General features: G+C 51.2%; 2 protein-coding genes across 3 annotated transcripts in view; one reads left to right on the top strand and one right to left on the bottom strand.

Moving 5' to 3' along the window:
- CFAP92 (cilia and flagella associated protein 92 (putative)) overlaps positions 1–3,154 on the bottom strand; it is a 62,578-nt gene extending 59,424 nt beyond the window's left edge. Inside the window, exons 1-3 of the mRNA XM_064591456.1 lie at positions 2,874–3,154; positions 1,511–1,701; positions 761–965 (exon numbers count right to left, since the gene is read on the bottom strand). Coding sequence (XP_064447526.1) covers positions 761–965; positions 1,511–1,701; positions 2,874–3,135 — 658 coding nt within the window. The 5' untranslated portion in view covers positions 3,136–3,154. The remainder of the gene's footprint in view (positions 1–760; positions 966–1,510; positions 1,702–2,873) is intronic.
- Positions 3,155–15,043: 11,889 nt separating this feature from the next.
- EFCC1 (EF-hand and coiled-coil domain containing 1) overlaps positions 15,044–23,488 on the top strand; it is a 51,570-nt gene continuing 43,125 nt past the window's right edge. For both annotated transcript variants that reach the window (XM_045904245.3, XM_045904244.3), the window contains exons 1-2: positions 15,044–16,088; positions 17,518–17,801. In XM_045904245.3, the coding sequence (XP_045760201.1) occupies positions 15,369–16,088; positions 17,518–17,801 (1,004 nt within the window). In that variant the 5' untranslated portion in view covers positions 15,044–15,368. The remainder of the gene's footprint in view (positions 16,089–17,517; positions 17,802–23,488) is intronic.

The raw sequence follows: 23,488 nt of genomic DNA, 5'->3' as shown, positions 1-23,488 counted from the left end.
TATAAGCAGAGGAAGTGGGAAGGTGCCCAAGGTCATTGGCTAGTTCAAGAAGGGAGACAGGTTGAATTGAGCTGGCTGACTTCAAAGCCTGGATCTTTCCACTCCTACTAGCTCTCTCCTTGGAGGTGAGCTCAAAAGGGGACCTCCTGGCATTGATAAAATATTTACCCAGGGTGCCTGGGTGGTTCAGTCAGTTGGCATCTGCCTTCAGCTCGGGTCATGGTCTCAGGGTCCTGGGATAGAGCCCTGCGTTGGGCTCCCTGCTCAGTGGGGAACTTGCTTCTCCCTCTCCCTCTGCCCCTATCCCCTGTTTGTGAGAATAAGAATAAGAATCTCAAGGGTCTATATGAAAAGACTAATATGGTGGTCTCAGGGTCATGGGATTCTTAAGTTTTCTCTTGTTTCCTGGTGTTTTTTTGTCAGTGAACACCCAATACTCAGCCAGGAGACAGGCCGGTGGGGAATGCACATGTGGGTGCTGCCTGGGGACAGGAAGTCCAGAAATGTGATGGAGGTAGAGGTGGTGACCAATGCATATGCACACAGACACTGCCCACCCTCAAACACAACTCCAGGGGGCAGTACTTCCTGATGCTCAAGCTTGTCCTGGAGGGATGACACACCACTGACACTCAAAGCCACATGTGCCCCGGGAAAGTGAGATGAAGTAAAGGAGGGGACACTGGTTTTGATCCTGTTACCAGTGAGAAGTCATACGCCTCGAGAAACGTTTCAAACAAAACACAAATACCTGACTTACCGAAAGATCCTGTATCTTCTGAATACCCAGTATTCTTCAACCGGTAATACCTGACTTTTCTCGAAACCTTGTCCTTAGTGTCCCAGACCTTCAAGGTTATTTTGTGACAATTAATTTTCTTTAGTAATTCCTTTGTCACGTTGATGTTAAAAGTTTGGGTCCATGACACCCAGACTTTGTCCCCTTCGTGCCATGGCCTCACTGTCTGTGTAAAAGAACACCAAGAGGCTCTAAGTGCAGGACTGGGAGGCTTAGCAGCCTGAGGTTACTGCTGCCAGCCTCGTCCTCCAGGGCGCTGCTCTCCACCTGTCTGCCTTCTGTGCCTGGCGCTCCCCCAGCCCCCACCTCACATCAGGAAATGGGTGTCCTGGCTGGGGCCCCGTCACACGTCTGGGTTCATCGGAAAAGACAGAGTCAAAGCAATTACCTGCCAATCGTGCCCTTTCCAGTAACTTCCAAGCACTGACCCAGAGTCAGGCCATAGGCAGGCGGGTGCGTGTGTGTGCGGGCAGGCAGGTATGCACACACATGGATACACACAGGTACTCACACAGAGAAGGAAATCACAAGAGCGGCAAAAACTTTTGAAACACCAAAGAAATGACTAAAGATATATAAATAGTCTGGTAATGGGTATTAGGAGGTCAGTGCATATCCTGCATTTCTAGCAAGCTCCAGGGGAAGCAAGCACACTTTCTGTAGTATTAAACTGTATGTGAGGTGTGTGTATACACACACACACACACACACCTTTACTCCTGAGTCCAGGAACACTTTGGCCACCATTGGAAACACCACCATGTCAACTTTTTTAGGCTCCGCATCATCGGGCAGAAGGAAATACTCAATGTGGTAGTAACGCCGAACCTTTGCAGCAGGTTTGTCCATTTTAGGGTGTTTCTTGTATTTTTCCATCAAAATTGTATATTTTCCTTTATAACCTAGAAGACACGGATTTAATGAGTCTTGTTTGAACCTCACATGGGAAAGCACACCCGTCTCCACAGTTCCCTGGAACCAAAAAAGAGCCTGATGCTGTGGGAGGCCGCCCACCCCCATGCTGTCTGCCCCACTCGGGGCTGAGATGCAGGTCCAGGCCCCCTAGCCAGTGGAGTAACAGGGTGCAGAAATTCACTGCATGACGCTGAGAGGGAGCGCCTCCTTACATTTTTCACCTGTGGTGCTTCACCTGCCTCCCCCTGGTCTTGGTGGTAAAAACAGTTCAAGTCTCCAAGAAGACGGGTCAATTCTAAACATGGTATATATATACATCTAACTAAAGAGCCTCCAAAATATCTGAGGCAAGAATGGATAGAACTACAAGGAGAAGCTGAAACTAATCTTCAGGGGGGTTAGTGCAAGTAGACAAAAAGAGATATATATCAAAAGTGGAGTTCTTTTCTCTGCCCCTAATCTTAGAGGTTCAATCATGTGACTCCCTTTGGCCAAAAAAATGTGAGCAGGTGGGAGGTGCCCAAAGACTTGAAGAGTTCTGGGTTGTCTGGGCTTGCCCTCTCATGTGTCTCTGCCTTTCTATAACAAGAATGTGTCTGGCTGACCCACAGGTCCAGGAGGAGGATGAGAGACACGGGGAGTAGAGCGGAGCCACCGCAGGGACCCTAGCCTGGAGCCGCTGACTTGCTTATCCAGGAGAACAGGGGATTCCAGTCTGAAGCCCCTGACTTGGGAAGTTGTTTGGGTTTGTTACACAGAATTTGGGGGGCAACAGGTAATTGATAAACCTATACGCTCAGAGATTTTCATTCAATACATCTGAGAATTTAAACAAGGGATTTGGTGATGCACAGCCAGATTATGAGAACCCACGCTGTACGGGTTCTCATTTACTCATCCACAAAAAGCAGAAATAATACCACCTGCTTTTTAGGGTTGTTGAGAGGATTAAGCATGTGAAGCCTATTTAATCACTCACTTGTCTGGCCCACAATGGGCTCCCTAAAATTGCAGTTTCCTTCCTGACCTCTGCTGCTGGCATTGGCCGCCTCACTTGGGGAAGCCAGTGGAGGGAGCTCAGGTGCCCCAAACTTCTGGGAGAAGGTCATTAGCGCACCCCATTTTGCGGAGAGTGTTGGGATTCTGCTCCAGCACTTACCAGTGTTCACCGGGAAGGCCAGTGAGATGATGAATTTGCAGGGGACAACCTGGGGCACATCAGAGTTGAAGGTGCTGGCAGGCCCATATGAGGACTCGCTGCTGCATGGGTGCTCAGAGTCTGACTCCTGGGCTTGGGCTTTGACCTTCAGGTACTCCTCCATATCACACTCACTCCCAGACTGGTAAAAGCTGGCCATGGAGGACATGGGCCCCATGCTCGCCCTGTCCTCATCCTCCCACTCCCAGGAATGCAGCGACATTCTGCAGAGCACCCACGGGCGTGGCACTCCTGGCTGCAAGAAAATAAAGGCGCTGCTGTCACCTCCCTCTGTTCCCAGGAGGTAAGCCCTGCCTCTTTCAGGATGACCCACCCTTCCCCTCCTTCCCTTCCCCTGTCCCGTCCTGGGTTGAACGGCCAAGGCCTCAGACACTGCCTGGCATGCAGTAGGCACTCAACAATGAACCACAGAGAATGGTGGCTTGCAGTAATCATGATAACAAGCAACCCGTTTCTCCAACTTGAGTCTCTATCCTCCCCCAGCCCCAGCTGCTCCTCCTTTCACGAGTCAATCATTGGCACTCTGGAATGCCAGCTCCAGCTAAGTGCAATTACCCAAGAACCGCAAAGTTGGGAGAAAACCCTGTGCTTCCACCAGGGGAGGCCTCAGGGCGAGGGCAGCGCCAAAGCCCAGGATGAGTTTGCAATGTGGGGACAGGCGAACCGGGCAAGGGGACAGCAGGTGCAAAAGTCTGGTGAGGTCAAAGGGGGGGAACCCCCGAGGCAAGGCACGAATGGCCCTGAGTGCTGGGTTCAGGGCACAAGCTCAGGGTCCATGGAGGAGGAACCCGGGCTAACGTTTTGCTTAGAACGGGGTGCCCAGCTGGAGCGGCAGGTAGAGAGGGACCTTCGGTACCTGCGAGGGGAGGCGCTGGGCAGCAGCCTGGGCGTCACGGCCCCCAGGCGAGAAGGCTCCAAGGACGCAGTCTGCCCACCGGAGCAGGACGCCGCTGCGCAATTATGTTTGACAGTTGCTAGGAGACGGGCGTGGCTCCGGCCCCGGGGCGGGGCTCCTCCTGGGGGCGGGGCTCCTGGGGGCGGGACTTCCCGCCTCGGCTGCTGTCCCCGGACCAGGTGCACAGACAAGGTCTGGCAAAAAGGTGTATCCGAATTCAGAAACTAGTTGCCTCGTTTCATTTACTCATTCATTCATCCAATCTTTAAGGATATTCCTACTCTGAACGTGAGCACCTATTATACGCCTCGCCCTTACCTACAGTACAGGGGGCTCGGCTCCCCCTATTCCTCCACATTCTTCGATAAAGGCAAGGGAAGCAATGAGCTCTGAAAACTCTGATAACTCTACCCCGCCCCAAACCTCTTTCACATAGACTCTCTACTTCTGTCGCTGATGTCCTTAAAAAATCATGAGAATTCTGTTTAGTGATCATGAGCCCCAACTCAGGGATGAGGAAACTGAGGCTTAGATTGGTGGGGCGACCTGCCTGAGGTCACACAGGCGAGTGTGTCGCAGCAGCGCTGGACTGAAAGCCAGACTGACTCCAAAGCCTGGGCTGGTCTGCAAACACTCCCCTCTCAATCCCCTCCCCCCCCCCCAGCTGGGAGGCTAGCTGTTGATCCCAATGTAGATCACAGAATACCCAAGGGGTAGGGTGCAGGGACACACCACAGAGGTAACTAGCAGGAGGGGGCAGGCTTCATGGAGGAGGTGATAAAAGCCAAACTTTGGGGTTTGCCAGGCAGTGAAAGCAAGAGAAAGTATTCCAGGCAGAGGGAACGGTATATACAAAAGCCCAGACGGGTGAAGGTGCATGGCAAGTTCAGGGAAGGGATGATGAGGCTGGAGTGGTGCGCAGGGCCCCTGGCACACAGGTGTGGAGGGCAGGCAGGGCTCCAAGACTATGGGCAATGGGGAGCCACATTAGGTTTTCTGTTAAGGGAGTGCAGCTCCACTCCACGCAGGTCATTTAAGAGAATGGGAGCTGAGGCTCCACACATGTGACTGTTGGGGAAACTGAGGCTCTGAGGGGAGATATGACCTACCCAAGGCTAAAGAGCAAAACTGTAGCAGAGCTGGAGCTGGAACCCAGGTCCCCTGCCTCCCATCTCCTGCCTCCGTAGTCCACCCCCAGGGGCTGAGGGCAGCCCCTCCTACAATACTGCCCACCAACTGCAGTCCTCCAACATTCCTCAGGTTGAATCAGTCTAAACAAACTGAAGCTGGAGAACAGCTGTGAGGGGAAATCACCAAATGGCAGTGAGCACCCTGGGGAGAAGGACTGAAACTCTGCCCACCAAATGCCATGCCACCCTATCGTACTGTACCACCAGCAGCCTGGAGACTACCGTCTATAAGCCAGGAAGTGCCAACGAGACACACACAGGGTTGGAAGAAGGCTACTGGGATACACCAGCTCCCAAAAGGTCCCATTAATAAGGGCCGGTTAGGGACACCACCCTCCCTTGCACAAGAGCAGGCCTCTTGCTCCTGGGGTCCCCCCTGCTGGCCTGAGGCTGGTTTCCCTCCAAAGGGTCCTTGGTCACACTACCATGCCGGGCAAGCAGCCAATCTCTGCTGCACCTCCTGTGGGGACAGCTCTGAGTTCAGGATTGAGGGGCCCTGGGTCTTAGACAAAGGGCCATTGCCTGGTCCTGGATATACAACAGAATCACCTGGGAACATGTAAAAACTTCAATCCTGAGGCTTCACTCCAGACCTTCAGTACTAATTCTCCAGGGGTGGGGCTTAGGAACCAGAAACAGATCGTATTTTCCAAAGCTAGCCACCTCAATACATTTCCTTCCAGAAGTTCTTACAGAGTGATGTTGGTAGCCCTCCCATCCAGTGGTGGGTCTAGGCCCTTCCCCCTTAAACCCAGATAGACCTCTGTGACCATCTCAGCCAACACAGTATGGCAGAAGTGACACTAGGACTTCTGAGGCCAGCTCATCCAAACTCCATGTACGTCTGCCTTGTTCTCTTGGGGAGCTCATTCTAAGAATCCAGCCACTATGTTATGTCCACATGTAGATGTTCTGGCCAACAGTTCCCAGCTGACTCCCAGCCTCAACCACCAGACATGCAAGAGTGCCAGGCTTCAGATGATCCTGGCTCCCAGCCTTTGAGCTACCCCAACAGACACTGTATGTAGCAGAAACCAGCTGTTAGCACCAGACCCTCCCCAAATTGCAGATTTATGACCAAAGTAAATTATTGTTGTCTTAAGCCACTGAGGTTTAGGATGATTTCTTGCACAATAATAAATGACTGTAATATACCTCACAATTTTCAAAGTTACCTCCCCCAAGATTCTACTGCATAGCCAAGGTTTATAACCACTGCCCTGAAAGAAATGGCTTCTAGGTCAAGCCCCAGAGGTCATGGGATGGAGTGAGGGCAAAGGTGTGCAGCCTGGTACTCAGGTGTGAGAGGTGGGCCCACAACCTCACCACAACAAAGATGGCTTCGGGACAGGCAAAGTCAAAGTATGTGTCCCAGATGCCTATTGCTGCATAAGAAAGCATCCCAATACTTAATGGCATAAAACAACAGCCCCTTTATTTGTGACAGTTCTCTGGATCAGCTGGGTGGTTCTTCACTGGTGGGGCTGGGGCTCACTCACTGGTCTGTATGATCTGTATCAATAGGGCTGGAAGGTCCAAGATGGCCTCAAATGTCTGGCAGTTGGTGACCTTGGCTGGGGGACTTCAATTCCCCCTCTGCCCCCCATGTGGCCCCTCATGCTCCACCAGGCTGGACTAGCTCCCTCAGAAGGCATTCTCAGGGCAGGGGTCCAAGAAAGCAAAGGTGCAAGCTACAAGGTCTCTTGAGACATAGGCTTAAAATGGCACAGTGTCACTTTGGCCATATCTGTTGACCAGAGCAAGTCACAAGGGCCAGCCAAGACTCAAGGGGATGAAGAACTGACTCCACATCTGGATAGGAGGAAGGGCAAAACCACAGTGCAGAGAGGCATCCCTTGGATGGGAGCAATTTGAAGGCATTCAATCACTGTGTCCTTTGTCCTCTCAGGGTAGAGGAACCCCAAAGCTTCCATGGGCACCCAGAGGGTTTTCTGAAGTTCTCCCAAGCCTCCGGCAGTTGGGTGCATATTTGGGGAACAGCTATACCCACCTTCTCCTTGCCATCTCTAGCCCCCCTTTTTAATAGCTCTCTTGAGGTATATTTTATATCATAAAATTCACCCTCCTACAAAAATCAGTGTAGAATTCAATGATTTTAAGTAACTTTACCAAGTGATGAAATCATCACCATAAATAAGTTTTGGAACATTTTTATCTCCCTAATAAGACCCTCATGCATATTTACGATTAATCTCTGTTCTGAGCCCCAGCCCCAGGCCACCACTAATCTACTTTCTATCTCAAAAAATGTGACCTTTCTGGACATTTCATATAGATGGGGTCATATGATACGTGGCTTGGCTTTGTGACTGGCTTCTTTTGCTTAGCAGAATGTTTTTGAAGTTCTTTCACGCTGGAGCATTAATCAATACTTCATTCCTTTTTGTGGTTGAATAACGGTCCATTGTGCAATATACTACATTTTTTCCATCCGATCATCAGTTAATAGACATTGAGGTTGAACATTTAGACATTTATGAAAAATGTTGTCATGAACACACCCACGAAAGGTCTCTGTGTGGACAGATGTGTTCACTTCTCTTGGGTAGACACTTGGAGTAAAATAGTTGGGTGATGTGGTAGTGATGTGGGGAACAAAGGCAAAAGAAAAAGAATTAAATTTCCTTACTACTTACAGCCCATTGACAAGTCCTTGAGACAGGCAGAGTGACCTTCCTCTAGGAACTCAACTGCCTCCTTGTTAATACTTTGCTAGAGGCAAAAGGCAAAAGGCAACCTTAGCTTAACATCGGCCAGACCTCCAGGATCCTGTAATTCTCATTTTACATATAAATATTCCTTTGGCAGTCAACAAAACCAAAAGACAACCCACAGAATGGGAGAAGATATTTGCAAATGACCTATCAGATAAAGGGCTAGTATCCAAAATCTATAAAGAACTTATCAAATTCAAAACCCAAGAAACAAATAATCCAATCAAGAAATGGGCAGAAGACATGAACAGACATTTCTACAAAGAAGACATCTAAATAGCCAAAAGACACATGAAAAAATGCTCAACATCACTTGGCATCAGGGAAATACAAATCAAAACCACAATGAGACACCACCTCACACTGGTCAGATTGGCTAAAATTAACAACTCAGGAAACAGCAGATGTTGGTGAGGATGCGGAGAAAGGGGAACCCTCCTACACTGTTGGTGGGAATGCAAACTGGTGCGGCCACTCTGGAAAACAATATGGAGGTTCCTCAAAAAATTGAAAATAGAGGGGGCGCCTGGGTGGCTCAGTTGGTTAAGCAACTGCCTTCAGCTCAGGTCATGATCTCAGGGTCCTGGGATCGAGCCCCACATTGAGCTCCCTGCTTGGCGGGAAGCCTGCTTCTCCCTCTGACCCTCCCCCTGCTTGTGTTCCTTCTCTCGCTGTCTCTCTCTCTCTCTGTCAATTAAATAAATAAATAAAATCTTTAAAAGAAAAATGAAAATAGAGCTACCCTATGACCCAACAATTGCACTACTAGGGACAGTAGATACAAAGATACAAATGTAGGGATCCGAACGGGCACCTGCACCCCAGTGTTTATAGCAGCAATGTCCACAATAGCCAAACTATGGAAAGAGCCCAGATTTCCATCAACAGATGAATGGATAAAGAAGATTGGTATATATATACATATGTATATATATACAATGAAATATTATGCAGCCACCAAAAAATGAAATCTTGCCATTTGCAACGACATGAATGGAACTAGAGGGTATTATGCTAAGCGAAATAAGTCAATCAGAGAAAGACAATTATCGTTATGATCCCACTGATATGTGGAATTTGAGAAACAAGAGGATCATAGAGGAAGAGAGGAAAAAAATGAAACAAGTTGAAACCAGAGAGGTAGACAAACCATAAGAGACTCTTAATCATAGGAAACCAACTGAGGGTTGGGGATGGGAGGGATGGGGTGGCTGGGTGATAGACAATGGGGAGGGTATGTGCTATGGTGAGCGCTGGGTGTTGTGTAAGACTGATGAATCACAGACCTGTACCCTTGAAATAAATAATACATTATATATTAATTTTTTAAAAAGATTAAAAAAAATTCCTTTGGAAACTTCCTTTATCTCTACCTCCCCCAACCAAGATAACTGTTGGCAATCATCCCCCAAGCATATGGCACACTGATATATATCTGAAGGGTCTCATGACTAAGGTTTTACTAGACAGTAATAAATGACCTTTTCCTACCAACAGCTAGCCCCTCAAGGTCCTGGAAACTTTGTTTCCAAAATTCCTTAGAGACTTACGCTATCCCTAACCCCCCTCCTAACTTGAAAGTATATAATCAGTCACCTGTCACAACCCCAATGCAATTCTTTCTGCCCACGGGTCCTGTCCTCGTGGTTTAATAAAACCACTTTTTTGCATTGAAGTCGTCTCAAGAATTCTTTCTTGACCATTCGCTCCCGAACCCTGGTATTTCCACATCAGCAGTTTCATGCTCTTTTTGGAAAACTGCCAAACTGTTTTTCCAAAGTGGCTGCACTGTTTCACGTTCCCACCATCATAGTATGAACGTTCCCATCTCTCCACACCCTCCAGAAACCATTTATTGTCAGTCTAACTTATTATGAATTCTCATGAGTACGAAATAGTATTCCATTGTGGTTTTACTTTGTATTTCCCTAATGACTAGATCTTTTCATGGACTTACTGGCCATCCATATATCCTCTTCGGTAAAATGTCTGTTCCTGTCTTTTGCCCCCTTTTTGATTGGGTTGTTTTTCTTCTTATTGAGTTGTAGGAGTTGTTTGTAAAGTCTGAATACAAGTCCTTTATGGGATCTATGTTTTGCAAATATTTTCTCCTGGTCTCCTGCCGGTCCTTCCACTTTCTTAATGGTGTCCTTACCACCACTGTTTGAAGTGCAAAAGTTTTGAATTTTGATGAGGTCCAATTTACTGAGTTTTTTTTTCATTTTTGGACCATTCACTTTGTGCTGTATCTAAGAAATCTTTGCCTAGTTCAGTCTGATTTTTAATAGAAGTAAAACTTGGTGTCTGAACACTAAGCAAATCTACTAACCAAGACTCCTGAAAATATAAAAGCTTTGTCACTAAAAATGATGGCTCACAGACATTCCCAGACACTCCAGAGGGCTGCACAGAATGACAAAAGCTTTCTGAAAAACAGTTTGACAATATCAAGAGCACATAAAATGTTCCAACTCCCTGGCGCTGTAGTAAATCACTCAGGACACAGAGTCAACAGTTCACGGTGTTTTAATGGAGAAAAACTGCAAACCACCTTGATGAGCATCCCTGGGGGACGACGATGGAGAACCTCACAGCTCAGTCGTGAGATGGAACATGAGTGGTGTTCGAGAACATTTGCAAAGGAATATTAATGATAGCAAGGCTGTTTAGGAAGTATGGTCGATGTGCAAAGATCCCAGCAACAACATTTCAACCGTGTTTCTTTATGTTGAGTTTAATGAGCTACAGTTCACATCCTGTAAAATTCACCCTTTTTAAGTGCTTTGACAGATGTATGTAGTCGTGTAACAACCACCCCAGGGAAGTTCTTTCGTGCCCAAATGCATGGAAAATGCCTCAAAACAAATACATCAGGAGTATCTGGGATCCCCTCTTCTGGTGGTGATTTGTGCTAACAAGCATTTTTTTCTGGGATGTTTAAAGACACTTTAAACAATATACTTTTTGAAATGGCTCAAACAATAGTGAACTGACTTCAGAAAATCATCTCTTTGCCAGGGCCTCTGTGCTCCCCCACGCAGACACACACCCATCCCCCAGCTCAGACAAAAGAGCCCAGGAGACCTCTGAGTTTGCTCACTTCAAACCTTCAACAAAAACCTTGTGGGTCTGACCGGAATGATTTCAGAGGCGCCTGGTAACACTGCCCCGCAGACAGACAGGCCTGACAGTGCACCATTATCAACCCTGACTTCCCTGGCCCCCGCTGAGCTGCGGGGGGCGGAGGCCCAGGCAACGCTCCATGGCCTGATATTTAAAGGCTTTCTTTTCAATGTTGACTGGCCCAGGAACGTTACTGTTCAAAGGATTCCCTCGCCAAAAGCAGCCCCCAGCTGCAGGGCCCGGGGCAGTGGGGAGCACAGCAGTCTTGCTTCATTGCCTGCTCTCAGCACTAACATGAAATCAAATCAGATTCAACTGCACAGATGCAACTCAGGGGTCCAGAGCCAAGTTCCAGAGTCCTGTCCTAAATGTACAAGGCAGACCCACAGGCCATGGGGCTCCAGGCCTAAAAGCTTCTGCGGTCCAGCTGGGGATCCAATCAACTACCAACGTCTGGAGTCTCCCTGATTCCAACAACGCTGTATCAAAGGACACCAAATCCCACCAAACCCCGACCAGAGGCAGTCTTCCCATATACTGCTACAAATGTGTGTTCATACAAACCAACATTATCAGCGCCTACGGTGTGCCAGGCCCCTGCTGGGACGAGGGACACCAGGTTCCTGGCCTTCTGAAGCTCAGACCTCATGCGAGGCCCACAGATCAACAGCAACGCGGCATAATAGCTGCCTTGAAAAGATATACATAATAAATAATACAAATAAAAAGTATACATATCATCTATAGGCAAAGAAAATATGTGGGAGGCCATACACACCACCATTCCCGAAGGCAACCAGGGAGGCAGCTGAGAAGGAAGTTAGAGGCTGTTTGTCTCCTTTCAGTGACACGGTTCCAGGGGAACAGATGTGTTTTGCTACCTCATGGCTGACTGACAGTTTAACACAGGGAGACAGACGAGTCTGTCAGAGGTGCAGAGTGCCTTCGGGGTCACCAAAGGCCTCACTGAGGAGGTGATGGCCTGAGGAGGTAAACATCTGGGGGAAGTAGCTGCAAATACCCTGAAGTGAGTTAGAAGAACAGCAAGGAGGTCAGGGGGGAAGGGCAATGGCAGGAGATGAGGGGGAGGCTGGGGGGAATGTGAGCACTTTGCCTTAAGTCCCTGTGAGAGGGAAAGAATTAGGGGTTCCTGAGCAGAGAGGAGGGGATCCTCTGGCTTGGAGAACAGACTGTAGGAGTCCACAGGCAGTTCTCGGGGGAGCCTGCTGCAAGAATACAGGTGAGAGATGCTGGGGGGCTGGCTCCGTGTGGTACCCGTGGAGTGGGGCGAGGCAGTGGGATTCAGGATGTGTTGTGAGGGTAGAGCATGAGAGACTGCATGCGGGGTGTGAACAAAGAGAAGAATGGAAGACGACAGGAACTCGCTGAGGAAGGCCTGGGGCCTTGTGAGGTGAGATGGAGGACTGAGAACATCCGTGTTGCTTAACCCATCAGGAAACACACGAAAACATGGCTGTTAGGAAGGTAAATGGTACAGCCATCATGAAAAACAGTTTGGCAGTTCCTCACAAATTAAACATAAAACCACCATCCAAACAGAGGCCTCACTCCTGGGTCTACACACAAGACAAATGAAAACATGTCCACACAAAAACTTGCACATGAATGTTCACAGCAGTGCTATTTAGAACAGCCAAAAGGTGGGAACAACCCAAATGTCCATCAACTGATGAACAGAGAAGCAAAAAACATGGTCTAGCCACACAATGGAGTATTACTCCACCATAAAAAGGAAGGATGTACTGATACATGCTACAGTGTGGGTGAACCTTGAAAACATGACTGTTCATGTTTTCAAAAAGGAATCAGTCACATATGGTATGATTCCATTTATATGAAATGTCCAGAATAGACAAATCTATAGAAACAGGAAGTAGTGGTTGCCTAGCGCAGAAGGGGGGGTGGAAGGTGAAGGAGAAAATGAACTAACCAGTACAAGGGTTTTGGGAAATGAGTGATGAGAATGTTATGAAGTTAGACTGTGATGTCTCTAGACTCTATAAATGTACTAAAAGCATTTATTTTCGGTGGGAAGCCTGCTTCTCCCTCTCCCACTCCCCCTGCTGTGTTCCCTCTCTCGCTGTGTCTCTCTGTTAAATAAATAAAATTTTTAAAAAAAATAAAAATAAAAGCACTTATTCACACCCTTCAGTAGGTGAATTTTATGGTATGTAAATGGTAAATAAGGTGTGTCCTCCCCAAAAGAAAGAAAGAAATCGTCTTGGCAAAAAGGGAAATGTTACAGCAAAGGCTAAACATCTTTGATCCCCAGAAATAACCACTGCATCAGTTTTGACTCCTTCCATCTTTTTCTATTTTGATTTTTTAAAGATTTTATTTATTTATTTGAGAGAGAACATGGGGGGGAAGAGGGAGAAGCAGACTTCCCGCTGAGCAAGGAGCCCCACGTGAGACTTGATCCCAGAAGCCCGAGATCATGACCTGAGCCAAAGGCAGAGGCTTAACCAACTGAGCCACCCAGGCGCCCCTACTTCCATCTTTTTCTATGCAGTTACATAATATTTAATACCCTTTGGTGTGGCTTTGTTGTTATTGTTATGGAAATCATAACATTGTACATAAGAGGCTGCAACTTGCTTATTTCACTCATCCCTTTTTGGTGATTCATCATGGCTGATGCACTGATGAGTACCAGGTTGTCTCTAGTTTCTCAATATTATAAACAATGATACAGTGAACATCCTGTGCACGTGTCTTTTTCTAAGGCAGGAGCCAAGAAGTGGAATTTATTTTGTTTTGTTTTGTTTTTAAAGATTTTATTTATTTGACAGAGACAGAGATAGCGAGAGCAGGAACACAAGCAGGGGGAGTGGGAGAGGGAGAAGCAGGCTTCCCACCCAGCAGGAAGCCCGATGTGGGACTTGATCCCAGGACCCTGGGATCATGACCTGAGCCGAAGGCAGACGCTTAATGACTGAGGCACCTAGGTGCCCAAGAAGTGGAATTGATGTAAAACTTTTTGTCAAAATGCTATTACTTTTATAATTAAAAAAAAAAAATGTCCAAAATGGCTGGCGAGAAGCATCTAACTCCATCCCTTGGGCTAAATCTTCAAGAATGAGTAGGGATTTGCCCCAAAAAAGTGCTGATTCTGGGATACTGCAGCCCAGGAGACAGAATTTTAGTACCTTTTCAAATTCCAGGATTTATTTATTTTTTTAAAAGATTTTATTTATTTATTTGAGAGAGAGAGCACATGAGAGGGGATAGGGTCAGAGGGCGAAGCAGACTCCCTACCAAGCAGGGAGCCAGATGCGGGACTCTATTCAGGGACTCCAGGATCATGACCTGAGCCGAAGGCAGTCGCTTAACCAACTGAGCCACCCAGGCGCCCCTCAAATTCCAGGATTTAGCATTTAAATTCCTAGAGTTATACAGAAAGCCAGATTCTGCCCATCTTACAGCCAAGGACAGTTGAATAAAGTCTGCCTCTTGTTACAACGTGGCTGGATATCGGGTCCCAGTGCAGGTAACAGGTGCATGACATTTTGTGAAAGAGAAAGGAAAAACAGCCTAGGTCTCCCCGGAGTAGTTTTTCTTTCACCTTCCAGAAATGTGTTGTAAGGCACCAGAGAAAATGTTGGCCAAACAACCCTGTTAGCATAACCCCAGCTCAAGAGACAGAACTCAGATCGCATCGCCAACTCAGCATCCACAGGCACAAAGGTAAGGGCTGGAAACCACTTTTCTATCCCCGCCTCCCAACTCCCCACCAAACACACACAGAGCTTAGAGAACGAGGGTCCATCTCAGATCGACTTCTTACCAGCGGGATGTCCCTAAAGCAGTCCACTTACTTCTCCAACCCTGTCTCTCTGCTCTAGTTACCACGTGAGCCTCTGCACCATCTATGGTGGAGTGACAAGAGTTTGGGAACCCTGTATCTGAATATAGGGGGAGAGGGGCTTCTCCGCACCTGCGCGGGGAGAGGGCGGTTAGAGCCAGCTCCCGGGGCTACCCTCGGAAGACTTTCCGGAGAAGGGGTGGAATGACACGTGGGCTTGGGGGACACACCCCCAGCAACAAGACCAGGCAGCTACCCTCCCTCTCTCCCCGGCTTCCTATCCTGCGCCCACGCCTCGCGCCGGTCCTGGGGCCAACTCTCAGCGCAGGGTGGGTGGGACAGAGGGTGCGGGAGTTGAAAGCCGACAGAGCCGGGAGTGGGAAGGGAAAAGGAGACGCCAGGGAAGCCCCTGGAGTGATGAGGAGAGAAGAGAGCTGGGGTCACCCATAGAAGCGAGACAGAGAGGGACCGGGCCCCCTACCCCAGCCTTCTCCTAACCAACCCGAGTAAACACAGACGCCCGGCCAAGCCAGCGCAGCTGCTGGACACGGCCCTCCGCGCCGCTCCAACCAGACCGCGACCGCTAAGCCCCTCCTTTCGAAGAACTCTGGGGCCGCCCCTGGAAGTGGCGGGGCGGAGGGACCGGAGGAGCGACGCGCCGCAGCGATGCAGCTGAGCGGCCCGGGCCGGGAGGCCGGCATGGAGGGCGCGGCGGGTGACCCGTACCGGCGACCCGCGCGGCGCACCCAGTGGCTGCTGAGCGCCCTGGCGCACCACTACGGGCTGGACCGCGGCGTGGAGAACGAGATCGTGGTGCTGGCCACCGGCATGGACCAGTACCTGCAAGAGGTCTTCCACCACCTGGACTGCCGCGGCGCCGGCCGCCTGCCCCGCGCTGACTTCCGCGCTCTCTGCGCCGTGCTGGGGCTGCGCGCCGAGGGGGCCGCCGCCGGGGAGGCCTCCGGGGATGCGGCCGCCCGAGACACGAACCCGGGGGATGCGACCGCTGGCGACACGGCCGCTGGGGTGGCCACCGACGGGGACGCGGATGCCGAAGAGGAGGCGCGCCTGGCGCTGCGCGCGGAGCCGCCCGAGCTCACCTTCCGCCAGTTCCACGCGCGCCTCTGCGGCTACTTCGGCACCCGCGCAGGGCCCCGGCTGCCCCGCGGCGCTCTAAGCGAGCACATCGAGACGCAGATCCGCCTGCGCCGCCCGCGCCGCCGCCGCCGGCCGCCCCGCACGCCCGCCCCGGACGGCGGCTCCGACGGCGGCCGGGACGGCGAGCGCCTGGCGCGGTTGGAGGAGGAGAACAGCAGCCTGCGCGAGCTGGTGGAGGACCTGCGTGCCGCGCTGCAGAGCAGTGACGCGCGCTGTCTAGCGCTGCAGGTGCGCGCCGGCGCGGAGGGAGGGGGGCGGCCGTGACTGGAGGCGGGCGGGGGTCGTTTGAGCAGCCCGGGACCCGCTGAGGAAGTGGAAGGGGGAAGAGAGGGCAGCCCCACCCCACTTCGGCTCACTTGCGTCCTCCCCCAATCCCACCCCCATTGCATTCAACCCACTCCAGCCCCCCCCATTCCACCTCTAAAACCCCTGTCCCACCCGGATCACCATCCCACGCCGTCCCCCCACCCTCACTATGTCGTCTTGCCTCTTCTAACCCAGTAGTTGAACTCTCCCAGGAACATTGAGTCATTCAGCAGGCGTCTTGAGCTCTCTGTGGTGCCAGGCTGGGGCTGAAGGGTGGGTTAGGAGATAAAGGGTGAAAAAGGCCCTGTCCCCACCCTTAAGGAGCTTCCTGCCTAATGGGTAGACTGGCGGCTCATTGGGTCATTCAGCAAGTATTTATGGGCCTCCCTCAGGGCCAGGGCCAGGTGCTAAATAGATAGTGTCACTGTTCATCAGGCAGTCACTGGCCACCGAACCCCTTCAGGGCCAGACCTCTAGGATGTTGAGAAGGAAGCACTGAGTGAGATATGGACAGAGCCCAAGCATCTGGGATTCAGTCAACAAATACTTAAGCACTGTGCTCAAGCACTGTGCTCAGCCAAGGGCGATGGGGGTGGGAGGAGGACGAGAAGAGCCTCTGCCCCAAGGGACCATAGGTCAGGAGGGAGCTGACTTGCATTAGCCCCACTCTGCCCATTGCCCAGGCACCAGCCCTGAGCGGCAGAGGGCAGGCTGCGTATGCGGAGGAGTGGCAGGGTGCCGCTTTCAGGGGTCATAGCTATGGACAGGCAAGGGCTGGCGGCCTAGGAGCACAAGAGAAGCAAAGGGTGAGAGTGGGAAATGACTCCCATGGTGCGCAGCAAGATGGCCCCAGGATCATTCATTCTCCAGGTATTTGTTGAGCACCTACTGTGTGCCAGACCTGGTTAAGGCGTCGGGGACACAGCGGTAAACAAGACAGACAAAAACCCCACCCTCAAGAAGAGTCTATTGACCAGACACCGGGGAGGTCCAGAAACGCCTTTTTGAGACGCTTAGATTGTTCCTCGAGTCTAGGGATCGGAGGAGTCACTGAAGAAGAGAAGAGAAGAGTCGTGAAGTTCGGGAATTATTGGTACCGCGCAAAGATGAGAATACTGGGCATTGTGGCTCAGTTTCCCTCACCCAGGAAAAAGGGGATCATTAGAGCTCCTGCCTCATTTGGGCTGTTGCGAGGATTAAACGAGCTCCGACCAGCCTGGGAGCGGTAGGCAGTGCGCGCAATAAACGTGCACCGTGGGAGCTCCGGGGCGGCGCGGGCACGGTGGCCGCGGTCGTGGCGGGTGGCCGACGCGAGGCGCTCACCGCGGTCCCCGCGGCCCTGTCCCCGCAGGTCGGCCTCTGGAAGAGCCAGGCGGGCGCGCAGGAGGCGGGGCGCGGCGGGCCCGAGGCGGCGGCGCGGGAGCTGCGGCAGGCGCGGGGCGCTCTGGCGGCGGCCGAGGCCCGCGCGGGGCGGCTGCGCCAGGGCCAGGCCGAGGTGCGGCGGCGCGCCGAGGAGGCCCGGGAGGCGGTGCTGCGCAGCCTGGGCCGCGTGCGCGAGCTCGAGGCGCTGGCGCGACAGGTGCCCGGCCTGCAGCGCTGGGTGCGGCGGCTGGAGGGCGAGCTGCGGCGCTACAGGTGAGCGGGGGGGGGGGGGGGGCCGGGGAGGACGCGGCCCGGGCGCCCCAAGTCAGCCCCGGGTCTCCCAGACCTCAGGGGTGCATCCTCCCCGCACACACGCTCGTTCTCGTGTTCCTCTGTTCGTTCACACGTTCGTGCGTGGATCCCTCCGTTGGCTCGGCTGTTCTTCCATGTCTTCGGTCTTTCATTCCCTCATTCGCTTGCTCTCCACCCACCCATCCATTCATGTGCCTTTTCACCCACGAAGACCTTCCACTTGCCCTTTCGTGGGTCCCAAGAGGATGTAGTTATTTTTATTTCTTTGACCAACACGATAACCATGATGATGATAGCTCACAGTCGCTGAGCGCTTAATGTGTGCCAGGCTCTGAGCGAAGCACTTGAGTGGCCTAACCGACTGAATCCTCACAACAGCCCTGTGAGGGAGGTCCCGCCTCATCCCCATTCTACAGATGAGGAAACAGATGTGCAATGATCCTGGTGCTAGCTCCACCAGGCAGGAAGCTGGGCATGGAACGGAGTGTCAAATCCTAGCAGGGCCTCTGCCAGATGTGTGACCTTGGGCAAGTCACTGCCCCTCTTGGAGCTTCTGTTTCCCCTTTTGGTAGAACACAGGGACTCTAGCCCCTGCCTGCCAGGGCAGCTGTGAAGAGGTCGCGAGGTCCCACCTGGCACACAGTAGGTGCTCAGTAAACAGCTCCATCTCCGTTTTGAATCATAAGGCACGCCCGCCTGCCTGACTTCCACATTTACTGGGCACCGGCTCCATACAGAGGCCATGCCAGGTAGCAGGGATGTGACTGGGAACAAGGCAACCTGAAATCCCTGCCCTGAGTAGCCCCTACTGAGCGTGTGAGATCAGCATGTGACTAGATGAATGGCAACAGGCTGGATGAATGTTGTGGGGGGCAGAGCAGGACCTTCGTCATGCTTGCTGCAGCCTCAGCCAGCCCCTGAGGTGACACTTGAGCTGAGAGCTGAGAATAGGATGTTAGGTGGCAAGATGGGCCAGGGAGAGGAGGAGGGGAGAAGGTGAGAGTGTTCTAGAAAATGGGAACACTACAGGCAAAGCCCTGAGACAGCAGGGACCTTGGCACATTCCAGAAACTAAAAGGAGGCCAGGGTGGCTGGAGGAGGAAAACTGGAGAGACAGGCAGAGGCCAGGCCATCCAGGGCCTGGAGGCTTGTGTCAGGAACTTCAATCTTTCCCTCAAAGAGAACACGGAAGTTTTCAGCAAGAGGGTGACAAGAACTGATTTGCATTTCAAAAAAAATTGCCCTGGCTACAGTTGTGACGAAGAGGTGGGAGGAGAGGGAAGAGCAAGAGACAGTGGGGAGCCCACAGAGGGGCTGTTGCCATCCTCCAGCTGGCAAGGAAGGTGGCCTGGCCCAGGCTGGTGGGCAGGGCAACCAGAAGGGGAGGCTTTGAACCTAGCCCCTTAGAGGAGGGACCTCCCTCCTTGACTTTGGAGGTGCTCACAGCTGGGAGATGAGAAGGCACAATGTGGAGAGAGGCCTCCCTGAAGAGGCCCATTCTGGGCCAGCCTCCTGCATCTCCAAATGTTTGGATAGCCACTTCCTGTTTGCATAGCTGATCGGCTCAAGAGCTGGACTGGCTGGCTTGGGGCCTGGGGCCAGCCTTGGAACTTTCTCCAAGAGGAGAAATAAAGGGTCTCTTCTTTGTTTTACCCTAAAGGAACTGTCCTCTACAGCATGATGTAAGAGCCACCACGAACATCTGGATAGCCCTTTACAGTAGAAAAGGTGGATTTGTATCCATGGCACCATTTAATCCTCACAAGAACTGTGTGAGGTAGAGGTGTTATCCCCATTTTACAGACGGTGGGAAGTGAGGCTCTGAGAAGTGAAGTAACGCACCCGAGGCCACCCAGCCAGGAAGTGGAAAAGTAAGGTCGGCCTGCCCCTACAGCCTGTGTTCTTTCTTTCTTTCCACCTTACCCTTTGCTGTTGATGTGCAGTTACAGGATGGCTGCCGTAGCTGCAGGCCTCATGTCTGCTGTTCAGGCATGAGGAGGACGGGCAAGGTTGAGGGTGGGGAAGACTTTCTTCAAGTGAGCTTTGCCTTTGTGTTCAGGGAGAGATACCCCTACACCCCATCAGAATTTGCACCTCCATCTCCTGGGCCAGAACCATGTCACGTGGCTGCTCCTGTCTGCAGGAGGATCTGGCCATATTGATGCCCCAAACACAATTGGGTTCTCTTGGTGAGGAAAAAGAGGAGCAGTTATTGCAGAGTCTCCAAGGAGATGTCCAGTGAAGGAGAAAACTGAGGGCCAGAGAGTGAGTGACATGGTGTGGAGGTCATGGTGATTAGGAGATGGCTCTGCTGCTTGTTTTCCTGTCCCTATACAAACATGCCCCCTAACCCATGCCCAGCCCCAGGAGGCAGACCTCTCCTCTGCCTGCTTTCTATGGGCAGAGTCTGTGGGCTGACTTGCCCCAAAGCTCTCCTTTGAAGAAAGGAAAGGGGAGGGCATAGAACAGCCAAGGACATGCATTGAGCATCACCTGTGTACCAGGCGTGATGCCGGACACTTTCCCCACATTCGTTCAAATGAGCCCCTCAACTGGCCTAAGAGAAAGGTATTAATTATCATCTGCACTTCACAGATGAGAAAACCAAGGCCAGAGAGGAAGCAACTTGCCGGTGTAGCACAGCAAGTGACAAGCTAGGATCCAAACCCCAGCCCGAACAGCCCAAAGCCACATACCCCAGGCCAGCCTGGCAACGTGCACAAGTCCTCCTGGACTCCCCCCACCCGCCACTCCTCGCCCCAAACATCTGCAGGACCTTTCAGAGCCTGCAGGGGGGCTGGAACTCAGATGTCCCCTGCTTGTTAAGCTGAACCTCCTCCCTCCGTGGCCAGACCCATTGGGCCTGCAGTGTAGAGGTACTGCGGGATGGAAGGAGCACCATACCCCAAAGACTAGAGCCCCAGCACCCCCTCTTAAGTGACGTCACTCTCGAGTGCCTCCAGGTGTTCTGCAGATGTATCTCTGGGGGGAAAACAGTGCCAATGACTGAAATCCCTCCTGCGAATGACAGCTTGAAGCCATTTGGTTAGCATGCATGACCCGACTCACACTTTTCCAGGGCTATCACAGAAACTGACCCACTCTGATCTTCTCATAACACTCGGAGGCTGGTATTATGCCACCTTTTTTCAAATGAGGAAATAGAGCCATGGGGGTGGTCTCCTAACCAACACTTGGCTGTTTCAGCACCTGGTGAGTCTCCCAACTCCAAATAAATGTCCTCTCCTCTTCTCTACTGTCGCCCTAAAATGATATCTCAATGACTCCCTTGCTCATTTCCCGGACTTCCATGTATTTCTTTTTCAAAACTGCACGTTCTTTCCCATCCTGCTCAGTCCTTGTGTTGTGGGTTCTCTCCAGTCCTTCATCTCTTTCTCATTTAAACATCCTTCTTTTCCAGTCTCTTTGGGATTACCACAACATCTGAGCTTTCCCTGGTGTTTTATCTCTGCTCTTTCTGTGATAATGACAAGTTCTCGCTGTGTTATTGTGATCGTTGACAGTGAGCCCCTCTTTGGCAGAAGCCACGATCGTGGAGAATCCACCCATCACCAAGGTTGTGGAGTTCCGTCCAGAGCTGTCCCACCAGGGCCTGATTCTGGGCCAGTTTCTAATTTCATTTCTTGGCTTGAAGTTTCATAACTACATAGGTCAGGAGAAATTGAGCTCCATATCTGGGGACACCATCCCAAGACTAGTAAGTAGGGTTCTTCTCACCTCTGCTCCTGGATGAGACAGCCTCTGGAGGGCCCCTAGCTTCATGCAGGAGCCTCCTTGTATGAACTTACCAGGCGAGGTCTTCAGTAGCTATCCCCATTGGGCATTAGAACCCCAGTCCTGACCCCTCAGTGGGCATTTCAGGTCCATCTCCTGCATCCCATGCAAGCTGGAGATCTGATCTCTCCTTCTTGTTCTTAACCTTGCCTCTGCATTCTTTTCTTTTTTTTTTTTTTTAGATTTTATTTATTTATTTGAGAGAAAGCAAGAGAGTAAGAGAAGAGAGCACAAACAGGGGGAGCAGGAGAGGGAGTAGCAGGCTCCCCACTGAGCAGGGAGCCTGAAACGGGGCTGGATCCCAGAACCCCTGGGATCATGACCTGAGCCGAAGGCAGATGCTTAACCGACTGAGCCACCCACCCGCCCCTTGGCTCTGTATTCTTTTAAATGGTTATATTTTATCCAGTACTTCTATGTATTTGTACATGGAAAGGGAACCTCCCCTAGCACCTCAATGCACCATCCTGGCCAGGAACCTAAGAGAATGGAGAGTAAATATTTAAGCAATTAGGGATGCTCACTTATTAGTTCCACATTTCCTATGCAGCTTCTATGGAGAAAGTGGATACCTCGGGTAACCAGGAACGGCACAGACATGTCCATTGCCCTCAGAAGCTCTTCTGGGGCCTGAGGGGAGCAGGTCATGAACACGCATGTTAGGACACAAATGTGCTGGGTACAGAGGGGCCCCAGCTGTGGGAGTCCCGGATCATATAGAAGTATTCCAGGAATCAAAGCGCTCTTCAGGCCAAAACCCAGGGGCTCACCTGACCCAGCCCAATCAGCCAGGAAGGATTACCTGTTCCATCATAGCCTCTAAGCTCTCACTTCCCACAGCTGGTCACACCACATCTCAGAGGAGAGACTCAGATTCTTCTTCCAATCCCACAAAATAGTCTCTCTTCCCAACATATTTTTGAGCCCAGTAGACCTTACTGACGATTTGGGGGGGAGTGTACAGATTACATTACAATGATAGTTTTATATAAATATTTGACATCACGATTCATGAGATGTCATTTGACCCCACATCTAACAAGGGTGTTTCACTGTTACTTCTCCCAAATTATACCCAGTCACTCTCCACCTTTCTCTTCTCTGTTTTCTCTTTCTTCCTATTAGCCATCTCTCTTAGATGAGTGCCTGAAAGCCTGCCTCTAACTGACTTGGGTTAAAAAAAAAAAAAGTGTCGGGGCGCCTGAGTGGCTCAGTCGTTAAGCATCTGCCTTTGGCTCAGGTCATGATCCCAGGGTCCTGGGATCGAGCCCCGCATCGGGCTCCCTGCTCTACGGGAAGCCTGCTTCTCCCTCTCCCACTCCCCCTGCTTGTGTTCCCTCTCTCACTGTGTCTCTCTCTGTCAAATAAATAAATAAAATCTTTAAAAAAAAAAAAAAAGTGTCTCCTGGAAAGGGTAGCCAGCCAGCTTCAGGCATGGCTGGATCCAGGTACTCAACAATGTCACCAGAATATAGAAGCTCTGCTTTGCTCTCAGGCAAGTTCTCTCCCCTGGTAGCCTTTGGGGTGCTTACCTCTTCAAAGCTCCAAGTCTGGTAGAAAGATTATCTCTCATCTGAGCCATCCCATGGAATTCCTGGAACTGGAAATTATTGAACCAACTTGGACACATGTTCATCCCTGAACGCATCAGGGGGGCCAAGACAATTTGATATTCTGATTGGTGAAAACCTTGGTCACATACCCCCTGCTGGAGCCACAGCCAGCCCCATTGAACTCTAGGACTGAGCTCTTCCCAGGAGAATCAAAGGGAGCATAGCCCATGTGTGTTAAACAGCACACGCCCCCCACCCTTGCCTCTCTCTGGAGCTTGTGGCCCAAATCCCTTTTCTTGT

The sequence above is a fragment of the Mirounga angustirostris genome, unplaced genomic scaffold (genome assembly GCF_029215605.1).
Source record: "Mirounga angustirostris isolate CCGP_5_RB_7025 unplaced genomic scaffold, mMirAng1.0.hap1 SCAF_1, whole genome shotgun sequence".
Lineage (NCBI taxonomy): Eukaryota > Metazoa > Chordata > Mammalia > Carnivora > Phocidae > Mirounga > Mirounga angustirostris.
The sequence above is the reverse complement of the archived record's forward strand: the minus strand, read 5'-3'. Positions and strand labels throughout refer to the sequence as shown.